The sequence below is a fragment of the Crotalus tigris genome, unplaced genomic scaffold, assembly GCF_016545835.1.
Source record: "Crotalus tigris isolate CLP2741 ecotype Arizona unplaced genomic scaffold, ASM1654583v1 scf7180000024337.5909745, whole genome shotgun sequence".
Classification (NCBI taxonomy): domain Eukaryota; kingdom Metazoa; phylum Chordata; class Lepidosauria; order Squamata; family Viperidae; genus Crotalus; species Crotalus tigris.
This window is the reverse complement of record NW_024100507.1, coordinates 5,034,334-5,055,499: the sequence shown is the minus strand read 5'-3', so window position 1 is coordinate 5,055,499 and position 21,166 is coordinate 5,034,334. Positions and strand designations below refer to the sequence as shown.

The following is a 21,166-nucleotide window of genomic DNA, read 5'->3' as shown; positions in this document are numbered from 1 at the left end:
GATTTCTCAGCCTGTGCAGTGTTTCTCAACCTTGATAATTTTAAGGCATGTGGACTTCAACTCCCAGAATTCCACAGCCAACAATGCTGGCTGTGGAATTCTGGGAGTTGAAGTCCACATGCCTTAAAATTGTCAAGGTTGAGAAACACTGCGTGTAGCAGGAGGGAGGGCGTAGGAAATGTTTCAGATGAGATTGTCCCTAATTTTCCCAGAGGGTAAAGGGAAAGGAGGGGAAAAATATTTTTCAGTCTTTCTGTTAATGTAATAAAGACAGAGCTTGTACTTTTAGTCCGGACTACCTGTAAGGACTCATGGGTGTGTAAAGCTTTCAAAGCAGGATTTAGACACCTTCTTCCTGCAAATATTCCTGGATACTGAATTGTTAACAGTTGTAACAACTGTGGTCCCAGATAATGGAAGCTAAGATTTAATATTTAGAAGACAGGGAACTCTTTCCTTCGGCTTTAAAGCTTCCCTCAGTGCCTTATCACTTTTGGTAGAATGTACTTTTAAAAGGAATTTTAACCGTCAACTTTGCTAATTCTAGAACACAGTTCAATTAGCAAGTGCTGTTAAATATTGGATTTTTCCAAAGGTGAGTTAGAACTTGCTGTTCTGCTGTTTATTGGAATGTGGAGCTGAAGAAGGTATCTTTTAATTAATCTCAGTTGGTACAGAGAAAAGTTAAAAGGGTGATGCAAAATTAATAGAGAAATATTTTTTTAAAGTAGGATTTAAGTAAACTAGAAAAGCAGAGGAATAACCCTACGCATGACATCATTAAGAATCTGTGCTGTTACATTGTACATTCTGTTTACAACACTCATTACCTAGTTACCAGTTATGAGTGAGTTTTGTAGTAACTGAACCAATATATTGATTTTTCCAGCGTTTTTCTACTTGATGAAAGAAGTATACTTTTTTAGGCAACATGGGAATTGTATTTAGTACACTAAAAGCTTGCTATAACATCTATAGTGATAGAAGGAGGGAACCAATGATCAAGCTGATAGATCCGATCTTCCACCACCACAAAATTAAAATATATGGCATGGATCTAAGAAATACAGAACTGTCACTGGAAGAAAGAGCCAAGGCTGCATTATATGTAGGCCTGCTAGCTTACACAGGTATGCATGGAAGATTGAGCTAGGTTTGGGATAAAAGATTCAAAAGGAGGGGATCAATGTATTCTACACTCATCTAAATAATATGTGATACTATTTTCCTTAAATCAGTGATATCAAACTTACAAAATATGTCAAAGGTGACACACTACATTTTGGGTGACATGCCAGCGTTCCACCAACATCCAACAACTATTTTTTGAAAGCAACCCCATTCTAGAACAATTTTAGGTTGTGGATGCGGCATGTAAGTGGGGCGTATTCTTACATGACCTCAGTTCCTCTGGAAGTTATGTGGGGGGGGGCAATACAAGAGTGGGGAGTGCTTTTGCCGGTTTTTGGAGGCTGCAGAAGAGCATTCTTCAAGAACATCTTGTGTAACCTGGAGTAGCCTCAGGCCAGAGGGGGGTGTCAGTTTGAAGTTAAGCGGGTATAGTAGATCATGGGGAATGCTGGGCCATGGGTCCAATTGCACCATTCCCCAAGCTAGTCTTTTTGAGTGTCAGCAGTGGCACTAAGGTTAAAATTGAGGCCCAGGTCTCAATTTCAGGCCCAGCTTTGGCACTGTCAAATGCCACTATTCATATGCATAGATGCAGGGGAGAGGGGAGATTATTTCCCTTGTTCAGGATGATGCTTCAGCAGAGTCAAGTTAGACCAGTGGTTCTCAACCTGTGGGTCGGGACCCCATTTGGGGTCGAACAACCATTTCACGGGGGTTGCCAAACAACGCAGTCCGCCATTTCCCCCCCCTTTTCCTTAGCTGTGCTACTCCCTTTTATTCTATTGGCTTTGAAAGCCAATAGAATAGACTCTCTTGAATAGAGTCTAATTCTATTGGCTTTCAAAAGCCAATAGGAATTGTCCAGGGTGTCTCTGCCCTGCTGAGCCCGCCAAAAGTCCCATTCTGCAAACGGTGCTGCACCAGTTGAGTAGTCCTCGACTTACGACCAGTTGAGTAGTCCTCAACTTACGACCGGTTGGGGGGTCGCGGCATTAAAAAGGTTGAGAACCACCGAGTTAGACACTATGAATTTTTGACACATCAAGCCCAAAAGGCTTGCCATCCTAAATATTAAGGAAGCAGGACTGATCAGACCTACAGAGTTCAGGTGGAGATACAGGTATTCTGGGGTCTTCAACTACAGTAGAATCTCTGTCCTTGCCTGTTAATTGGGACTTAGAAGAGATGTGGCTCAAAATTACCGCATTCTTAAAAAGACCTGAAAGTCATCACTGCTATTTAAAGTTTCCAATTGCTCGATAAAAATGGTGTTTAGAAGCAAGAATTGTAACTTAATTGATCCTTTGGCTATCATCATACCTCATCTCCTTTTTAATCAACAGAGAACAAACTTTAAAGCCCCTCCTTCCAACTGCCCTCCAAGCCAGACATGTAATGGAGTGGAGCCATGCAAAGTAATATTTTTTAATGCAGGAAAAGTGCCTTCCTCCAGTTTATTTATCCAACTTTTTTTCCATTCAGGAGGGTTTTTTTTAATTCATACATTTCTTCAACTAAGGTTTTTATTTTAGAAACTTACTCATGTAAGAACTGTGCAATGTAAAAAGAGCAGCCTACCACAACATAATTATATACAGCACTCAGCAATTATATACCCATTATGGATCCTTTTTTGTAGCAGACACTCCTGCTCGTGACAGTAACATTTCCAGGTTCAGCTGATGCCTTCTTTGCAAGCATGTCCAACACATCCTGTGCTGTTCTACCGTGTTTTCCCCAAAATAAGACTGGGTCTTATATATTTTTTTGGGTCCAAAAGACCCATTTGGGCTTATTTTCAGGGGATGTCTTATTTTTTCATCACAAGGCCCAGCCCAGCCAGCGCCACCCCCCCAGGTGACTCAGGTTTCACTTGGTGGGGAAGGAAGGCTTTGGAAACTGCCTTTTCATTTACATTCATCATCAATAATGTAAGGGAGGCGTAGCCCATCCCCGTCCTCCAGCTCTACCGCACATGCGGGACAAGCCTCCCACGATGACCAACCTTACCCTGGGGGAACCGGATTTCTTACAGGGAGAGGCTGCACGTTGCAGGAGGACAACTGCAAAGGGTGCACAGGGATCCCTGCAGCTCCTGGAGGCTCCGCTGCTTGGTTTCCCACCCCACCCCCGCCAGGCTGATCTGGTGGGCGGGATTGCCTTCTGCCTTCCCCACAACCGCACTGGCAGCTGATGCTGCCCTCCCGAGAAGTGGCATGGCAATTGATTGGCAGCCACGCCACAAATAGGGATAGACAATTCCCCAAACCTCAGCCAATCTCTCCATGGCATGATGCAGTTGATTTGAGGTGGCTGGCCAGCCACCGGGGTACTGAAGTGCCGCTGAAAACAGCGAGGCAGATGCGCACAATCTGCACTGCCCGCCTCCCCCCATGCCTCTGCCTGCATGCTCAGCCTGCTAAACTTCACCTCTACAGTACGATAGCCAGCTTATCAATTGAGCGAAGTGAAGGCCCTGGGGGAGGCGGGCGGTGCAGATTCCCCATACTCAAGACCTGGGTTTTTTTTCCCCGCTATTGGATTTTCACTGCCAGACTGTTCATTTTCTTTAAAGTTTACTTGATGCACAATGGGAAGGAGCCGCATTCTGCATCAAGCAAACTTTAAAGGAAGTTAAACAGTCTGGCAGCGAAAATCTGGCAGCCCTGAAAAAAAAAAACAGTTTTTTTTTAAGTTTTTAAATTTATAATACAGTTAAAACAAAGATGGACATAACGTAACATTCCAGTGTAAATATTTCTAACAATTTGTTCCTCTTCATACATATAATTCTTAATCTCTCTATATACATATTTTTCTATACAATAGTCTCTAATTTGTTTCTCTATATACTAACATACAATTATATATTTCTATCTTAACACTAACTTAAAACCCGAACAGTTCTCCTTGATTCACACCAGTAATAGAATTTGTCCCAGATTTCAAAGTAATCTGACTGTCTTGTCTTTAATTTCCATTGTGAGCCTATCCATATCAGCACACGATAAAATTTTATATAAAATCTCTTCTTCTGTTGGAATTTCTTTATTCCTCTAGTTTTGTGCATACGCCAATCTAGCAGCCGTGAGAATGTGTAACATCAAGTAAAATATCCCTTTGTCGTATTTCTGCGTAGTTATAAGAAGAGTTCTGATTTTAACTCTACCTCTATCATTAGTATTTCTTCCAGCCATTTTTTTATCTTGTTCCAAAAGTCACGGGCTTTTGAGCACTCACACCACATATGGTAATATGTCCCTATTGCCAATTTGCATTTCCAACATATGGAAGAAAAAGTTGGACCCATTTTAGCTAATCTTGTGGGTGGGAGGTGCCATCTAGAGAACATTTTGTAGAGATTTTCTTTGTAGGAGGTGGCCAAAGTAAGCTTCCTATTTCTTACCCATAATTCTTGCCAGATGTACAGATCAAAAACCCTGTTTCACGTTAACATAGTTTCTTTTACCTGTTCCTCATACATTGCCTGATCTAACAAATAATAATATAGCTTTTTTATCATTTTATCCTCAGTACCTAATAATATTTTATCCAGCCCTGTCGGCTCTATTTTTATGCCTCTTTTTTATCTTTCCAATATCTCGCCTGTAATTGAAGGTATGCCCACCATTCTAGTTCTACCCCTTCGTCTCGAAGAATTTTCCTGGGTTTCAATTCCCCTTTCTCGTCTAGTACAATTTTATATGTTATAATCTTCCCTAATTGTATAAACTTTGGATGTAAATGCATTTCTAGTGATAAGATCCAGCCAGGGTCTTGAATATAATTTGGTTGCCAGGTTTTAACCCATACATTAATTAGAGCACGTCTGATGTAATGCTTTTGAAAATATTTGTTTTATATTTCTGATCCCATAGCATAGCATGCCATCCTATTTGTAAATCATGACTTTCCAGACATAATAATCTCCTATTCTTCAATAGTATCCAGTCCCGAACCCATAATAATACTATGGCCTGATAATATTTTTCCAGGTCAGGGAGGCCAAGTCCACCCCTTTCCTTCAAATCCTGCAGTAATTTTAATTTAATCCTTGCTTTTTTCCTTGCCAAATAAATTTGAGTATAGTTTTGTTAAAGTTTTGAAAGAATTTCTTATCTAATTTTATGGGTATACATTGGAACAAAAATAAAATTTTCAGTAGCACATTCATTTTGATTACAGCAATTCTGCCCATAAAGGAGAGCTGTAAGTTGGTCCAAGTATCTAAATCAGTTTTAATCTGTTCCATTAGCTTATCATAATTGTCTCTTTTAAGTGTAACATATCTAGCAGTTAGTTGTATCCCTAAATATCTTATTTTATTCATGATTTGAATACCTATTCTGTCAACCAATTCATTTTTCTGTATTTTAATCATATTCTTGATGAGCATTTTAGTTTTTTTCTTTATTTATCTTTAGACCTGCTATTTCCCCATATTTACTCAACACTTCCATCAATCTTGTCCCTGATTTTAATGGCTCTTTGATTATAAAAACTAAATCGTCTGCGAAGGCTTGCGTTTTAAACATTTCTTTCTTGATCTCTAAACATTTGATCTGTTCATCTTTCCGAATCACTCTGATTAGTACCTCTAGGGACAGCATAAACAATAACGGCGATAATGGACAACCTTGCCTTGTACCTTTTTGAATTTGGAAGCTATCGGTCATTTCTCCATTAATTATTACTTTTGCTGCCTGTTTAAAATAAACTGATTTGAACATATTTATAACATTTTCCCCGAAGTCCATATACAACAATTGATTGAGCATAAAATCCCATTTCACATTGTCAAATGCTTTTTGTGCATCGAGGAAAATTAAACCCATTTGCTTTTCATTGTGTACCTCATAATACTCCAATACATCCAGAACAATCCTGACACTGTTTCTTATGTATCTTTTAGATAAAAAGCCATTTTGATCAGAATGTATAAAATCTATTAGGAATCTTTCAAGTCTTTGCACCATTATAGCCATAAAAATCTTATAGTCCGAATTTAATAATGAGATAGGTCTATAGTTCTTAATATGTGCCAGGTCTGAGTTTTCCTTAGGAATCAGGGTGAGGAGGGCTTCTTTCCATGAGGCTGGTATTTTAGTTAGATATTTTGTTAAGATCTCATTAAATAGTTCCAACAGTATTGGACTTAAAGATTCTTGTACGATTTTATACATTTCCACAGAAAACCCCCAGTTTTTTTGAGACGCCAGACTAGCATGCATTCACGTGCCTGCAATCCCTTTGCTTGCTGCAAAGCCAAATTGCAGCAAGCAAGGGGATTGGAGGCACGTGAATGCACTCTAGTGTGGCCCTTTCGGAGCTGGTCCAAATGAGAAGGGAATGGTTCCCACCCCACCCGGTCACTGTGGGGCTTCGTTCCAAAGACCGTCTGCACAGGCTCTGGACAAACCGAGATCCGGGACTGAAAAAGCAGCAGCGGGAGCGAAGGGCTGTTTAAAGGAGGAGGAAGGAGAAAGTGGGAGAAGCCACTACCGAACAGGCGAGGTGTGACAGGTGTTGGGACATGAAAGGCCTAGCTATGGGGTCCCTTCAGCACAGTAAGCAGTTGCGGGATGCGTGGGGTAGCTCCCCCCTTTCCCACCTACCTCATGGCAGAGGTCCCCCCATGCCTCGTGTCTAGCAACCAGATGTCTGATAGAATGGGCAATTGGTTGGCACAGGCTCTCAAATAGGGCTTATTTTGGAGGTAGGGCTTATATTAGGCCCAACCCCCAAAATCAAGCTAGGGCTTATTTTCAGGGTAGGTCTTATTTTTGGGGAAACACAGTATTGGGCTCAGAGCTGATTTCTCTGGGTTAAACTGAGAAGCAGAAATCCCATTTTTCTGGCTGTTGTTTCTTGTTTCAGGCAGCCGTGATATCAGTATTCAAATCATCAGTGCAAATTCTGCAAGCTGAGTGAGGGCAGGAAAGGAGAAGAATCTGCTTCATCTTACATGCAGATTGCTGATGTCATTTATTGAAAATTTGGGAAATTTGCAGCTGGCAGCAGTGAATATTTTTTTTGCCTGCATGAATCAAAGGAACTCAGACAGATGAACCAAGCTAGATCCATGTGATATTTTGTGCCTTAAATCAACCATCCATTGTATGGAATAGGGCATTTTGGGATACTAGTGGTCAACAGGCTTTGTTTATGCAGAAAGTGGCTCAGAATTTAAGAACTATGATTGCTTTACAGGTGGTGTTGGTGCTGGAAGTCTTGCTTTACAATATATTCAGGACATGATTGATATTTTGATTATGCCAGATACATCCACAAAAGTCAGAATCTCCGTATTAAAAGGACTGTGTAGTGTATGCTACATTAACCCCATAAATCAAAATGAAGCCAAAGCTCACCACCTTCCTGAAATTATGCTTTCCTATCTTGAAGAAGATGAAGACTCTGCAGAAGCTGACTCAGATCTAGTTCTTGTGAAGTTCTGGGTTTGTTATCTTATGACTGTTGTCTGCTGTAATAATATGTCTTATATTAAATTATTTCATGAAATTGGTGGCCAAACACTAGAGAAAAGGCTGGAATACCTATCTAATATGGAATGGTTTGGCTGGCCCCAAAACTACGCTACCTTAATGTACATGCTTATGGGATATCCAGGCATGGAAGTATACAAATAGAATTAAGGGAATGTGTGTCGGAACAAATATTCTGCTACTGAGAGGCACTAGGTATTGCTTTCTTCAAATATTTGACACAATAAAATTGCTGCTTAGTGTTTAAACTGAGATTTAATTCTAAGATTCATTCAATCAATAAAGAAAAAAAGGATAAACGTCCAAAGTTAAACTCAACAGAACCGATCCCCATTGCTTACTGCCTGGATATTCAACTTATTAGTCTAGCACAGGGGTGTCAAACTGCTGGTCCGCGGGCTGGACGCGTCACCAGGAAATGGGGAAAAAGCTCCGATATGTCACGCGACGTCATGAGTTTGACATGTCCGGTCTAGCACCTAGCCCTGGGATCTCCTAGCAAGAACTATCCACATTCAAGTCCGCTAACCTATTTTTGAGTTCAGCCAAGGTTGGCTATGTGATGCTTGTTTTTATTTTACTACATGCTATCAATCTGAAGAAATGCTTTGTGAAAATGGTTTTAAGAATAAACAGCTTTCAAAACACAATTAAGCTGTTATGCCCAATAACACCCCGTGCACTATTACCGTTAAAAATTATTGAAATCTATTAGAAATCCCATTAAGCTAAACATTTGATAATTATGGATCTGGCCTTAGATTGGGAAGAAGTCTTACCATTTGTGATGAAGAAAGTTTCAGTCTGATTGATTGAGGTGATGGGGCTGTAGGTTACTTTAGCAGGGGAACACCCAGTTGGAAACAGCTGCAATCCTTATATCCCATGTAGTCAAAGCATCAAAATAAAACATTTTTTAAAATGATTTGTCTAGTAAGGAAAAATATGAGATCCACAGCAGAAAGGTAACTTTAATAAAACTAATCAAAATGGCACAATATAATAAGCAGCTTTCAAATTTTCTTGAAAAGTTTTTATCTGGTAAGTTACAAAAATCAGAAGCAAGGCAAAAAACAGGTAAGATGATGTACAGATTAAACATTTATGCAAAGTGAAGTGGCCAGGGCAATTCATTTCCCTGTTAAATGATTAATCTATTCTGCTAAATATAACCCAATAGAATTAAATATGTTCTCTTACACTGCACTAATTTTATAAAGATTTAACAGTAAATTTGGAAACAAAATATGGTAGTTTTCTTCCAAGTCCTGTCTATTCCATGCACAGGGATAATTAGAAGGTAAGATTGAGGGGTCCTAAGCTGTGGATTTAATAAAGTCATTAGAAAAAGCGTTTTATATTTGAAAGATACTATCTTTTGCGACAAGGAAAACCTGCAAATTACAGTAATCCTGAAAGGCAGAAGCAGAGGCACATCTGGTTTGGGAAGAATTGAAGAAAAATTACTAATTTCAAAATATTTGGGAGTTGAGCTATAATGGAAGGTCTCTAGGCAGTGATAAAGATATGTGCCAGATAAAACTAGATTGGTTATTACGATGTATCAAGAAATAAGTTACATTTTGAAAACCATATCATAATTGTGTGGGTAAATTTATTTGGTAATTACAAATGTCATAAATGAATAAAAACTTATTTACAAGCTGAAATACACAGTATTTCCAATTAATAAGTGACAACATACAATCTATTACTTCTGGTAAGACTGTTAGTCACTCTGCAACACATTAGTAGTGCAATCCCATCCTCCAAATCTTTGATAAATCTGTAGTTTTCAGAGGATTTCTTGATTGCTCTGCCTCCCCACCCCCACTTTAGAGCCCAATACTTTCAGAGGTTACTTTCTCAATTTAGAGGCACATCTGCAACATCATCTGTATAACTGATGGAAAATTGTGAATGTTCCTCTTCAGATTCACCATCTAAATCTTCCTCAGCAGAATCATTTTCTTCATATGCAATTTCTTCCAGATCTAAATTTTTCAAAATATCTAGGCTTTCTGGTACTTTTCCAGTGATTTGCTAGATAAGTGAAACAATGGTGTTAAGAGACAAAATTTCATCTGTATAGCACTATCTTAAGCAGTAATATTCCAAGTCTATAGAACATTCCATTAGTTCTCCATTTTTTAAATGAATAACTCAAGGTGGCAAACATAATTAATACTCCCTCCTCCTCCTCCTCCTCCTATTTTTCCACTGCAACAACCACTGTGTGGTGACGTGAGATGGGCTGAGAAAATGACTGGCCCTAAGTCATATTTCATGTTGAAGGTGAAGTAGAACTCATAGCCTCCTGGTTTCGTAACCCTTAACTATTAGACCAAAGAGGCTGCTAAGTTGCTTTTAGCGTAGTAGCATTTAGCCTTAGAACTACACTCTTGTCTGACAAGTCAGTGACTCAGTCATGTTTGTTTGCATAATTGCTACTCACTCTTCAGTACTAAATTGGAAAAGTTCTATGGTGTCAGCTAGGCTTAAGGGCCAATCTTGTGCACAATTTCTCTTTGCCCTAGAATACATCCTCTTTTTTGAAACATGGCTGGTACATATACAATGTACCGCTTGGTAGAATCTGAAAGCCAGCTAAACTCTGTAAAAATGTGAAACGAGTAGATCCATTTATCTTCTTTTGACCTAGTAAAATACTCTGAAAATGCTGTTCTATAAATAACCTCAAAGAATACAAATGCTTTTTTTCCCTTCATATGGTGACATACTTGTACTTGTCATTAGGAAGTATATGGCATGGGAGATGGGGGGAAAGGGTCATTTGATCAAGAAATACTAGATAAATCAACGAGTCCCTGCGATCAATGTTTGCCTGTCCACAATATCCAAAATGGTGCATACATTCTCCCATCTCCAAACTAACTCCAATCAATGGAAGGGTGATTGAACCTGTATTATTACTGTTGTTGGCTACTATGCTCCACAAATACCCAGGGCCTGAAAAAAAAAATATTAAACCAACCCTAAGGACTCAAAAGAAGATAGAATGAAATGGTCCATTTTGTATATCTTGGAAGCCCTGCAGACATTCTCTTTAGTGTGTGAAATGGCACCCACCTACTATTGCAAAGGCAACGTGATAATACAAAATTTGCACAAGGCAAATTCACAGGCTGAAATGCTGCTCTTTTCCTAGTAAGCAGCCTTGTATAGTATTTTACTTCTATTCTTGGTAAGCTTGACTTTACATTTCAAATTATAGCTATTTAAAAGTATAAACACGCTAACTGTACATGTGATCCTTGGGGTATGACAGCAACTCTGCTCACAGCAGGAGTTTGAACCTGAGGGACCTCGGGGTTGACTCAGCCTTCCATCCTTCTGAGGTCGATAAAATGAGGACCCAGTTTGCTGGGGGCAATATGCTGACCTTGTAATCTGCTCAGAGAGCACTGTAGTATGGAGCAGTATATAAGTCTAAGTGCTATTGCTACTGCTCAACCTCAAAGTTGAAAAATCGAGATCAGGATTCAAAAGATCACATCTGCCATGCAAAATGGACTTGTAGCAGGATACTCCGTTACTTCCATCCCAGAGATTAATCATTTACTTACTTTTTAATTTCCCAAAGGCATAAACTCCAGTCAACATTTTATCAACCGAGCAACTTACCTCTATCATATTTGCCATATAATGAACATGGCCAGCTAGTTCTGCCAATTCTTCGTTTTCTTCTTTTAGACGAGCAATTTCACTATTTTTTAATTCAATTTCTTGATGCAACTAGAGAAAAAAAAAAGATTTTTAGATGACAGATTTCCAAAGGATGTCTTCTGCCACATCTAAGAACATTACCTTTTCATTTTCTTGTAAAACCTCATGCAGGGCTTTCCTCCTCTCCTCAGCCAGTTCCTTCCAATATTGGAATGAAGGATTGCCTGGGGGAAAAATTATAAGTACTGATATTATAGTCACATAAAATTTGTTGGAATTACTCTAGCAACCTCAAAGCTAAGTCACATAAAGCAGGGGTGGTCAACCACGGCAACTTTACAACCTGTGGACTTCAACTCTCAGAATTCTAGGCGATGAAATCCACAGGTCATAAAGTTACCATAGTTTATCAACAGATATAAAGTATTATTTTAATAGAAATCATATGAGACACTATGGTATCAGTGCAGTATCTTTTTTTCCCAAAAAATACATATTCCTCATGATAACAGCAAACAGGGAAAAAGACCACGTCTACCCCCAGACTATTCCAGAATTATCTTGGAGGCTGATCCAGCTGGAACCACAGACTTGGCAGCTGGGGTAAAATCTCATTTATTTACCTATCTTTTAATTTACCTTCTATTCTACCTTGTAGCTCAAGTTAAACTCCTGGATTGGGTTATATGACCACCTCAAACAAGAGAATGCCAAGAGTGTCTCTAGGATTTGTTATATCCAAGCTCAATTAAAACAACTTGCACTTAGGTCACAATCCCTCCAATATCTGGGTGCCCTTATTTTTCTGTATAATCTTATTCACTCTTTACGTGAGTCTAAACAGGACTTATTGCAGCTCCTCTTGCTAGAAACCCAAGCAGTTATTATGTCCCTACAACGACACGTTACACCTTTGCTCTACATGCTGCACGGGTGGCCAGTGTTCTTATGGGCCCAATTCAAGGTGCTGATTTTGACTTTTAAAGCCCTTTGTGGCATGGAGCCATGTTATCTGAGGGACCACTTGTTTTTGATTGTATTTGCTTGTCCCACTAAAACTGGCAGAGAAGGCATGCTGCAGATCCTTTTGATTAAGGAATTGCACTAGGGAGATCCCAGAAGGTGAGCCTTCTCTGCTGTGGCATCCACATTGTGGAATCTTCTCCTCATCAGAAATGAGCCTAGCTCCATCACTTTCAACATTATTCAAATTTCTCAAGACTTGGCTATGCCATCAGGCTTGGGGATCCCAGGGAGATCCTGTATTGCAGCGTTTCTCAACCTTGACAATTTTAAGGCATGTGGACTTCAACTCCCAGAATTCCACAGCCAGCATTGCTGGCTGTGGAATTCTGGGAGTTGAAGTCCACATGCCTTAAAATTGTCAAGGTTGAGAAACACTGCTGTAGTGGCTTTCTTATTATGGTTAACACCATCCTCCCTGATCATGTGCTTACAGTTTTTAATGATGACAGTTTTATATAGTTATTTTTTAATTTTTCTGCTGATACGATACATAAATGAAGTAACATCAAATTGGTTTTCATGAGATTAATCACTTAACCGTCCACTCTCTTTCATAATAGTCCCAATCAAGTACCACTCTACTTTAGTTCTGTGCCTATACAAACATGCTGAACACAAAAGAATCAGTAAGTGTCAATTTCTCACAGTCCCAATAGCTAACTTTTCTTTTCTTTTTTGTAGGAATTATATAATAAATATAATGCATGAGATGAGATAAATTCTTAAAAACTGCAGCTCTCCTCTAAATATCATTACTTGGTTATAACTCCAATTCAACAGCTCTTTCTTCTGTTGTGGGATTCAGAGGCCTCTAGCCAGATGCTGTAGAAAACAAGATGACGACATTCCACCTAATCCAATATGATAATTTGCTATGGTGCTTATAAGTGGAACAAACCTTTCACTGTAAGATCAGAAGGCTGGATCGCTCCTCTTATATTTCTGTGTTCTATTTTATCAGCAGCCTCAGGTTTGGATACATTTGAAATAAGCTGATCATTCCAAAATTTCTTCTTAACTGAAGACTTAGCCTGTTATAAATTATGAGCAGTTTAATAGTTTAGATTTTTGAAGGTGAAAGACAACCCATTCTTCCATCCATTTAATTAGCCTTAAAACAGGGAGTCCAGGAAACAATACCCTCATCATGAAACTACCAAGGAGAAAACCACAGTCCCACCCAAACTGGGAAGCCACTGTGTAAAAATAGAAAGCAACACCCCCCCCACCTGCACTGATGATGTTACTGTATGTACGTGCCGAAGCTATGTTGCAATTAAAATATTCTTTAAGATAAACAATGCTTCAAAGTTCTTTGAAGAGATTCTTCTTTCAGAACCATGACAGTTACCTAGTTGGGTACTGAAATGTCTGCAACCGAACAACCAAGCTCAGAGAGCACCAAAATTCAAACCTGAGCTACATATATTCTCTTCTGTTGGAGAGTCCAGTTAGCATTCATATTAATATTATCTTGAACTGCAGTGACAGAAAATGAGTCACTGGTCTCTCTTAATTTAATGTCCAGTTCAAGTTGTTTATTTAAGCCAGGGCAGGAAACCTCTTGGAGTCGTGAGAATACAAAGTGAACAAGGTGCAGTGTTCTCCATACAACTTGGTCTGTTTCGTACTTCAGAACTGTTGTTTTGCAGATTGCCCACCATTTATTTAGGACTCTTATTACATACGACTTAAATTAGCAGCATAATTGCAGTTTAATTAAAAGCAAACTACCATTCATGTGTCAGCTCATAACTGATTGACTTCTAACTAGATTCCGTTCAAAAGACATACGAACCTCATTTGCCCTGCCCACCAGACAACCTGTAATAGATGGTTGTATCATCTTAAGGGTCTGCCTCTGTGATGTGCAGTTTGTAATACTTGTAGAAACCTGCTGGGAAACAACACATAGAGGAAATCAAGTTTTTAAGTGGACTATATTAATATTTAAACACTACCAACATGCTCACATTTAGTAAGAATATTATGTTTGACGGGAACTGTTTCTAAAAGTGTAACTTGTAAGGTTAGTACTTGTAAGTTAGATCAAGGAACCTCCTGGCACTGCCTTCTCATGACAGCAATCATAACTAGACACCAACAAGAAACCATGGATTCACTCAAATGTAGTTTTATTCTACATTATTTTCAATTCCAGAAGTAGGTTGGTGATCCCTAAGCAGTTATAAACATTCAGGTTAATTTATACGCTGTTAAGTCTATTGTTGCACTTCAACCAATACTACAAAATTCAGTCTTGTATCAACAGTAGTATTTACACTGTGCCTAGAGTGGAAGTTAACTTCAAAATAACTCGTTATTATAATTTCATCAATAATAAAGATGAGTAAAGAAAGCTTTTAGAGAGAGCTCTACATATACAAATAAAATACTACATACAGTATATTGTTCTAAAGGTTCCTATTTGCTTACGGTAGTTTGAGACAATACATTGATCTAGCCAGAGCACTTGTTTTTTGAGGTTGGGGAGGAGGGAGGAAAAAAAGAATGCCTGGCACCCTGTCATGTGTAAACAAGCAATATCCTGCATTCTTTTTTTTAAAGTTACACTGCCACCATGGGATAGTAAACAATAGTAGATAATCAAACAGGGATAGCAGGAACATAATGTCACACTAGCGTGAGAAAGTCTGTGATTCACACTATATTTCACATGACAAGTGCTAACCTTTCCCACGGTAAAGTTTCTGCTGCCAATTAATTTACTGTTGAACTTGAGGACAACTGCCAGCTACTTTGGGAACAAACACCGCACTAATTTCAGATTGTAACTGTAGGTATTGAATTAGATTCAAGAACTATTCACAGACATCACTTGCTTGGATTAACCTATTACTTGCAATATTTTATGTTTAACCAAATAAGTTCTGATGAAGGTTAAAGAGATAGCAAGTATAAAATAAACACTGAGAATATTGAGGAGCAAAGAACATATTGGCCCAATACCCATTTCATCTCAAGACAATGTAGGTCTTCTATATCTATATATTATTTCTTCTTCTGTTCTTTGCCAGTTGTGCCATAATAAGCTTCTGTATACTTAATACCCAAGCTCCAATCAATACCTTTTAGGTCAAGGGTAGGCAACCTTGGCTCTTTTATGACTCGTGGACTTCAACTCCTAGAATTCCTGAGCCAGAAGTCCACAAGCCATAAAAGAGCCAAGGTTGCCTACCTGTTTTAGGTGAACAAAGAGAACAAGTTCAGAGGGCAAAGTTTCACCTCTGGTGAAACTGGACTTAAAAGATATTATTCCACAACTCAGCCACTTTTGTATAACTTTGTCTTGTGTGCTTTCCTGGATCACTAGACTCTGGTTACAGTCACTCATACCTTAATCACTCCCCACATTTATTACTGCACTGTGCTCTACATGGAGCGACCCTTGAAGAAGAACCGGAAGCAACACCTGGTCCAGAATAGGGTAGTGCAGGCAATAATGAGCATAATTTTGTGCATCCCTATAATATGCCCAAGTCAAATAAACCTACAAACCTGAGAAAATATTCTTTCAAACTGATTATATTTCATTGTTTAGGATGCTCCAGGTGCTGCTCACATTTTTGAGCCATGATTCAAAACTAGCATTAAGTTTTTTTCCAACTATCTGAGAATTTACTAAGGGACAATTAGCCCCATGAATTTATTATGCAATTGTTTTTTATAAATCTGATTTTGGCAATGATATGAAATGCATTTTTTTCTTTCTTCTTACAATTCAAGTCCATTCATAAGTACAATTTCTTTTTTTCCTTCTATAAAAATCTGCAGAAGATGCTTTTAGAACAGGGATTTTGAATAAATCTCTTGAACATCAGAGACATTTGGAGTTGGGTGGTATCAGCATCAAATAAATATACAACTGATGTTTAATGACATTCCAGATGTCACCAAAGGATAAATGTTCATATGTTGTGGGAATAAAATGAGACACATAAATGGTCTGTTCACTACTATCTATCCTTATTTTTCTTGCACTGCCATGACAGATGGTCAATATAGAAAACTTACCGTTATTTAATGACATTGTTTATGTGTATATAATGTTGCTTATTAACTCCCAATTCCATGTTGATTTTCCTACCCCAGCAATGCCTGATAAATTCACAACTAGTATAGTTAAAGTTCTGAAAGCTAAACCCTAAAATCCAGCCCTGGAACAGCAAGGGATATCAATGTATATAAAATATTGCTAGATGTTTTAATCAATAGATCAGTTAGCTAAACTTTTGGAAACTAGTAGAGGGGTATTTCAAAAGTGACCCTTGATTTAAAAACAATCTGAAATTGTCATAAAACATTTTGGTAACGGAAAAGAGTATAACTTCGTGCTTTTAGGATATTGAGAACAAATGTAACATAGCTGATCAGTTAAAGATATACTTTTAGCAATGAATTCAAGAAACAAAACTTATTCTATATACACCTGTTGACAAACTTATTGAGAGCAGCATTAAGTGCTAAAGTCCTAATTTTGGATATTATACCTTCAGGTTTTGTCCATTTCTGCAAATGTTGAAGCTTACTTTCTGCAAACTTGAAAGTGCTATTTGCAGGACACATTTCAGTATCATTGGAAGGTTAATATTTCACGTTAAGATAGTAAACCCTTTCAAATGATTCAATAATTTTATTGAGAAATTAAATTTAATTTTTACAGATTTGTCTTCTTTGGGTTAAATTAAGTTTACTCAGCCATTCAAGTGAACTATTGTTGAGATGTTACATGATCCTAACACCTCCAAAGATTAATGTCCAGTCCTTTAAACTGTAGAGGCAAACCTCAACTTATGGTCCACTTGAAAGTATTGAAAAAAATGACTTATAACCAGTCCTCGCACTTACAACTATCACAGCATCCCTGCAGTGACGTGATCAAAATCTGAGTGCTTGGCAATCAGCTTATATTTATGCCAGTGGCAGTTTTTTCCCCAGGGTCACGTGATCTCTATTTGTGACCTTTCCAGGGGCTCTCGACAAGCAAAATCTTTGGGGGAAGTCCGATTCCCCTAATGACCACGATTCCCTTAATGACAATGATAAAACAGTCGTAAAATCAGATGTAATTCATTTAACAAGTGCATCACTTAGCAATAGATGTTCTGGTCCCAAATGCGATGGTAAGTTGAGAACTATATGTAACTTCACTCTGGATCACATGATCAGGAAAAATGGGACTTGGACCTAAGAGTCAGCTACATTCTGCCTTGCTATCCAACAGCCTTTCCCACAAGAATACATTCAAGAAGCATTTTCTCTCAGCTATTTTCCCCTGGCTTAAGCTAGTCAATTTTCTAGATAAAAATGTCTTTTGTTAGTTGCTTCACCAAACAACAGTCCTGGTCCCATTTTGCTTACTTGCTGTGCTCATGGGTAGAGTTCTGATCTTTTTAAATTTCTTTCAAACACTGTTAGATTGGAAGTGTGACAAGAATTGACCACCTGACCATCTCTCCTTTGCACTAGTGGGTATGATGATAAAAGTCAGCCATGTCATGCAAAATTGGGACAAAGAACTGAATTAAAGCCTTGAAAAGATGACTAGGTTGTTCAGTGTCATGCCGGCAGTCCTCCAATATATAGAGCTCATTTAGGAAAAATTCTGCATCATATATTGCATGATGCCAAAAGGCTCCTTTTGGACTTTAACTCTCATTCCTATAATCAATATGTAATTGTGCAGGATATTTGTTATTGGACTTCCTGTATTCTCTTTCCTACAGCCACTGAATTTGACCAATTTGATCTCAGAAGTATGAAGCAATTAGCCTTTTGCTAGCTATTCCTTCCCCAGCCCTTAGTTAAGACATTAAATAATATTGAGTCAAAATTATGTGTCTAATGAGTACCCTGCAGTTCAACAGCAGAAAATGGACTTCAGTAAACTAGTTGCATTTGTGTCTCTTCTGTCAATGCAACTTAATAGCAGAATGATCTCTCTCAAATGCCAATTTAAATTAGAACTAAAGGAAAAAGAAAACAAAGTGTTATCATTTAAACAAGTGTTGATTCATATAACATGGCACTTGGCTTTCTATATTAAAATGAAATTTATCAGCCCAAGTTATTCATTTTATACACAAAATAACATAAGAGTTATACACATAGTAGAGTAACAGTTTAACATCCACGTATTCTACGACACATAACATTTATAGGAAATAACAAGAGTATTCAAACAGCAACTGCTATTATTTCTTGATAAGTGTTGACATTAATACTTTGTTAATATGTTACCTTCGCTGAGGGATGCTTTTCGGTATTTGATTGCTGCTTCATTTTAGAATTCATGCTTGTTTTTAAAGCCAAAACCTAAAAAGGTACAATGAAAACATTAACACCAACATAATTCTTCTGCCCAGCCAAAGCCCCTCAGCTCTTTTCAAACATCAGGCTAAAATTTCATGCTAGTCATTCTGTATTGGAAGCTCACAAAAAAAAAAAAAAAGAAAGAAACTTGAGAACTTTGGAACAAGAATTCACCACATCCAAAAGACCAAACGGGCTTCTGAAAAGGACAGGCCAGCCTCATGTTGCATCTTGCACCAGTATCCTCTTATTCATGGGTGAAAGCAGGTCACCAACAAAAAGCAGCACTTGCAGCTACATGTTTTCCGCCAAGACTAAGCAAGCCCTCGGGCTTATTTGCATGGATGCCTTTTTTTTTTTTTTAATGGGCCGAAAGCCCATAAGCATCTAAATTCCTCATTTAAATGAGTCGAGTATCATTTAATAAAAACAAAATTTAGAAACTTAACAAAATACATTTAAATCCGCCAGTCCGAACTAAGCCCTTTGAGCGCAGGTAAGTCTGAAGCCTGAAGCCCCCGCATCTCTTTTAAACCTTGACTCGCACGGAAGCTGTTTAAGGGAAACGCCCAGATTTAGGGGGCGATGAAATGGAGGGCAGGTTGCGTGCCCCGATTAGCCAGCCTCAGGGGATCCCTAAAGAGGACGGACTCCAACTCCCATTCTCCCCGGGAAAGATGTTGGGAGAAACTGGGGTGGGGTGGGGGGGAAGCTAGGGAGCGCAGGAATCCCAGAGCGACTTCAAGCCTCATTGGAAAATGGCTCCCCTTCCCCTCCTTAAATCACCACCAACGCGGGTTGCCACTCCGAGAGAAACGAGAACTTCCGAAAGGATCCCCCCCCTCCCCGGGTTCCGTAGAAAAGCGCCTCTGAATCAGTGAGAAGCGCGGAAGGAAAAGGGAGAAACGGCAAACCTCGAATTTGGGGCTGCCTGAGAGGCCGCCCGCCCGTCAACACTCCGCACCCGACTCCCGCGCTCGCTTGAACAAGGAGCCTTTCGCGCGCAGCCCTAAAGTCCTCGCTGCGTCGGCGGGCGGGCCTAGTTACGCAAGTGAGCACCGCGCCAATACCCGTCCGACGGTCCAATGCCTCTAGCCTATCGAATCCCGAATTCGGAAAACTTAGAGCCAATGAGGGCTTCCCTTCCTGTAAACCTGCCCCCCCCCCGCCGTCCACCTGAGTCGTGTCTTTTTTGCCTACCTCCCTGATATTTGGAGGAGGTCGTCTGTGGGGGCTTTGAGAAAAAGGGGAGCTGCTGGAAGAAAAGCTACTGGGCGCGGCGTAGTCCTTCGGGGCGCAGTCCTACGCATGCTTTAGTCAAAAGCAAACATTCTTGAGCTCAGCGATGGCGTCTGATATCTGAGGCTTGCTTTCAAATCAAGGAAAATCTTCAACCCATGGGAAGATCCCCCCTTGTTGAACACCCCTTAATAACAATTTATTGATTTCACCTTACTTGCAGGTCACCCACTTCGTAAGAGTCTGGTAAGACGGAAGTAATAGCATAATCAAAACTTCTACAGCTGTAAAATATAACACTCCGGCAAATGATAAAAGCAAGGGAAAAAAATGATAATCATCAAGAGCCAAAGGTAGGGAAATTCTACCAAGATTCACGGCATCAAACACTGGTGAGAGATCTAATAAGATCAGAAGTGATATACAGGCAGTCCTTGACTAACAACAGTTCATTTAGTGACCATTCAAGTTACAACCACTGAAAAAAGTGACTTACGATTTCTTTTCACACTTAATAACTGTTGCAGCATCCCCATGGTCACGTGATCAAAATTCAGCCACTTGGCAATTGACTCATATTTATGAGGGGTTGCACTGTCCCAGGGTTATGCAACCATCATAGTTTTGGTTTTGCATCCTGACAAAGTCAATGGAAATTCACTTAAGAATCGTGTTACTCATTTAACAATTGTGGTGATTTGCTTAACAACTGTGGCAAGAAAGGACATAAAATGGGGCAAAACTCACTTAACAAATGTTTCACTTAGCAACAGAAATTTGAAGTTCAATTGTGGTTGTAAGTTGAGGACTCCTTCCATCCAGGTTTTTATAAATCTTTTTAAATCAACTCTTAAGTTGACATTAATGCAAACTTAGACCATTGTGTTATCTTGCTCAGTATTTTGTGCATTTAGGACTAGCAAGTTTGGGGAAAGGGCAGTGAGCACATTTAGATTTTTTGTAGAAAAGTGGGTTTATAATCAGGCCTGTCTGTTCAGACTGAGGCAGTCCCTCTTCATAGTCCCAATTTAGAAGCTTTTTCAGTCTTTCTTGGTTTACATATTGGACCCATGTTTGAGTTCATGCTTAGCCACAGACATTCACTGGGCCACATGTGCCAATCACTCTCTCTTAGGCCAACCTACCTCACCGGATTTCTGTAGGGAGAAATGGGTAGAATGATCACTATGTTTGTCACTTTGTGTTCTTGAATGATAGTATATAAATATAACAACAAAAAAGGA

The 21,166-nt window shown here is 39.0% G+C and overlaps 2 protein-coding genes across 2 annotated transcripts; one reads left to right on the top strand and one right to left on the bottom strand.

Moving 5' to 3' along the window:
• The first annotated feature begins 786 nt into the window (after positions 1-786).
• ARMH2 (armadillo like helical domain containing 2) lies at positions 787-9,100 on the top strand. Its single transcript, XM_039325425.1, has 2 exons — positions 787-1,130; positions 7,342-9,100. The coding sequence occupies exons 1-2, from the start codon at positions 932-934 to the stop codon at positions 7,779-7,781; spliced, it is 639 nt and encodes a 212-aa protein (XP_039181359.1). The 5' UTR covers positions 787-931; the 3' UTR covers positions 7,782-9,100.
• A 132-nt stretch (positions 9,101-9,232) lies between these two features.
• GMNN (geminin DNA replication inhibitor) lies at positions 9,233-19,160 on the bottom strand. The gene is made up of 7 exons (XM_039325424.1): positions 19,140-19,160; positions 18,612-18,686; positions 14,149-14,244; positions 13,249-13,381; positions 11,466-11,548; positions 11,283-11,393; positions 9,233-9,680 (listed from the first exon to the last, which is right to left on the bottom strand). The coding sequence occupies exons 2-7, from the start codon at positions 18,663-18,665 to the stop codon at positions 9,504-9,506; spliced, it is 654 nt and encodes a 217-aa protein (XP_039181358.1). The 5' UTR covers positions 18,666-18,686; positions 19,140-19,160; the 3' UTR covers positions 9,233-9,503.
• Positions 19,161-21,166: the final 2,006 nt, after the last annotated feature.

Coding starts and splice junctions, on each gene's coding strand:
- ARMH2 (XM_039325425.1), top strand. CDS start 932: ATGGGAATTGTATTTAGTACACTAAAAGCTTGCTATAACATCTATAGT. Junction 1,131..7,341: donor AGGCCTGCTAGCTTACACAG/GTATGCATGGAA, acceptor ATTGCTTTACAG/GTGGTGTTGGTGCTGGAAGT.
- GMNN (XM_039325424.1), bottom strand. CDS start 18,665: ATGAATTCTAAAATGAAGCAGCAATCAAATACCGAAAAGCATCCCTCA. Junction 13,382..14,148: donor TGGTGGGCAGGGCAAATGAG/GTTCGTATGTCT, acceptor AATTTATAACAG/GCTAAGTCTTCAGTTAAGAA. Junction 11,549..13,248: donor TTCTGATCTTACAGTGAAAG/GTTTGTTCCACT, acceptor TTTTTCCCCCAG/GCAATCCTTCATTCCAATAT.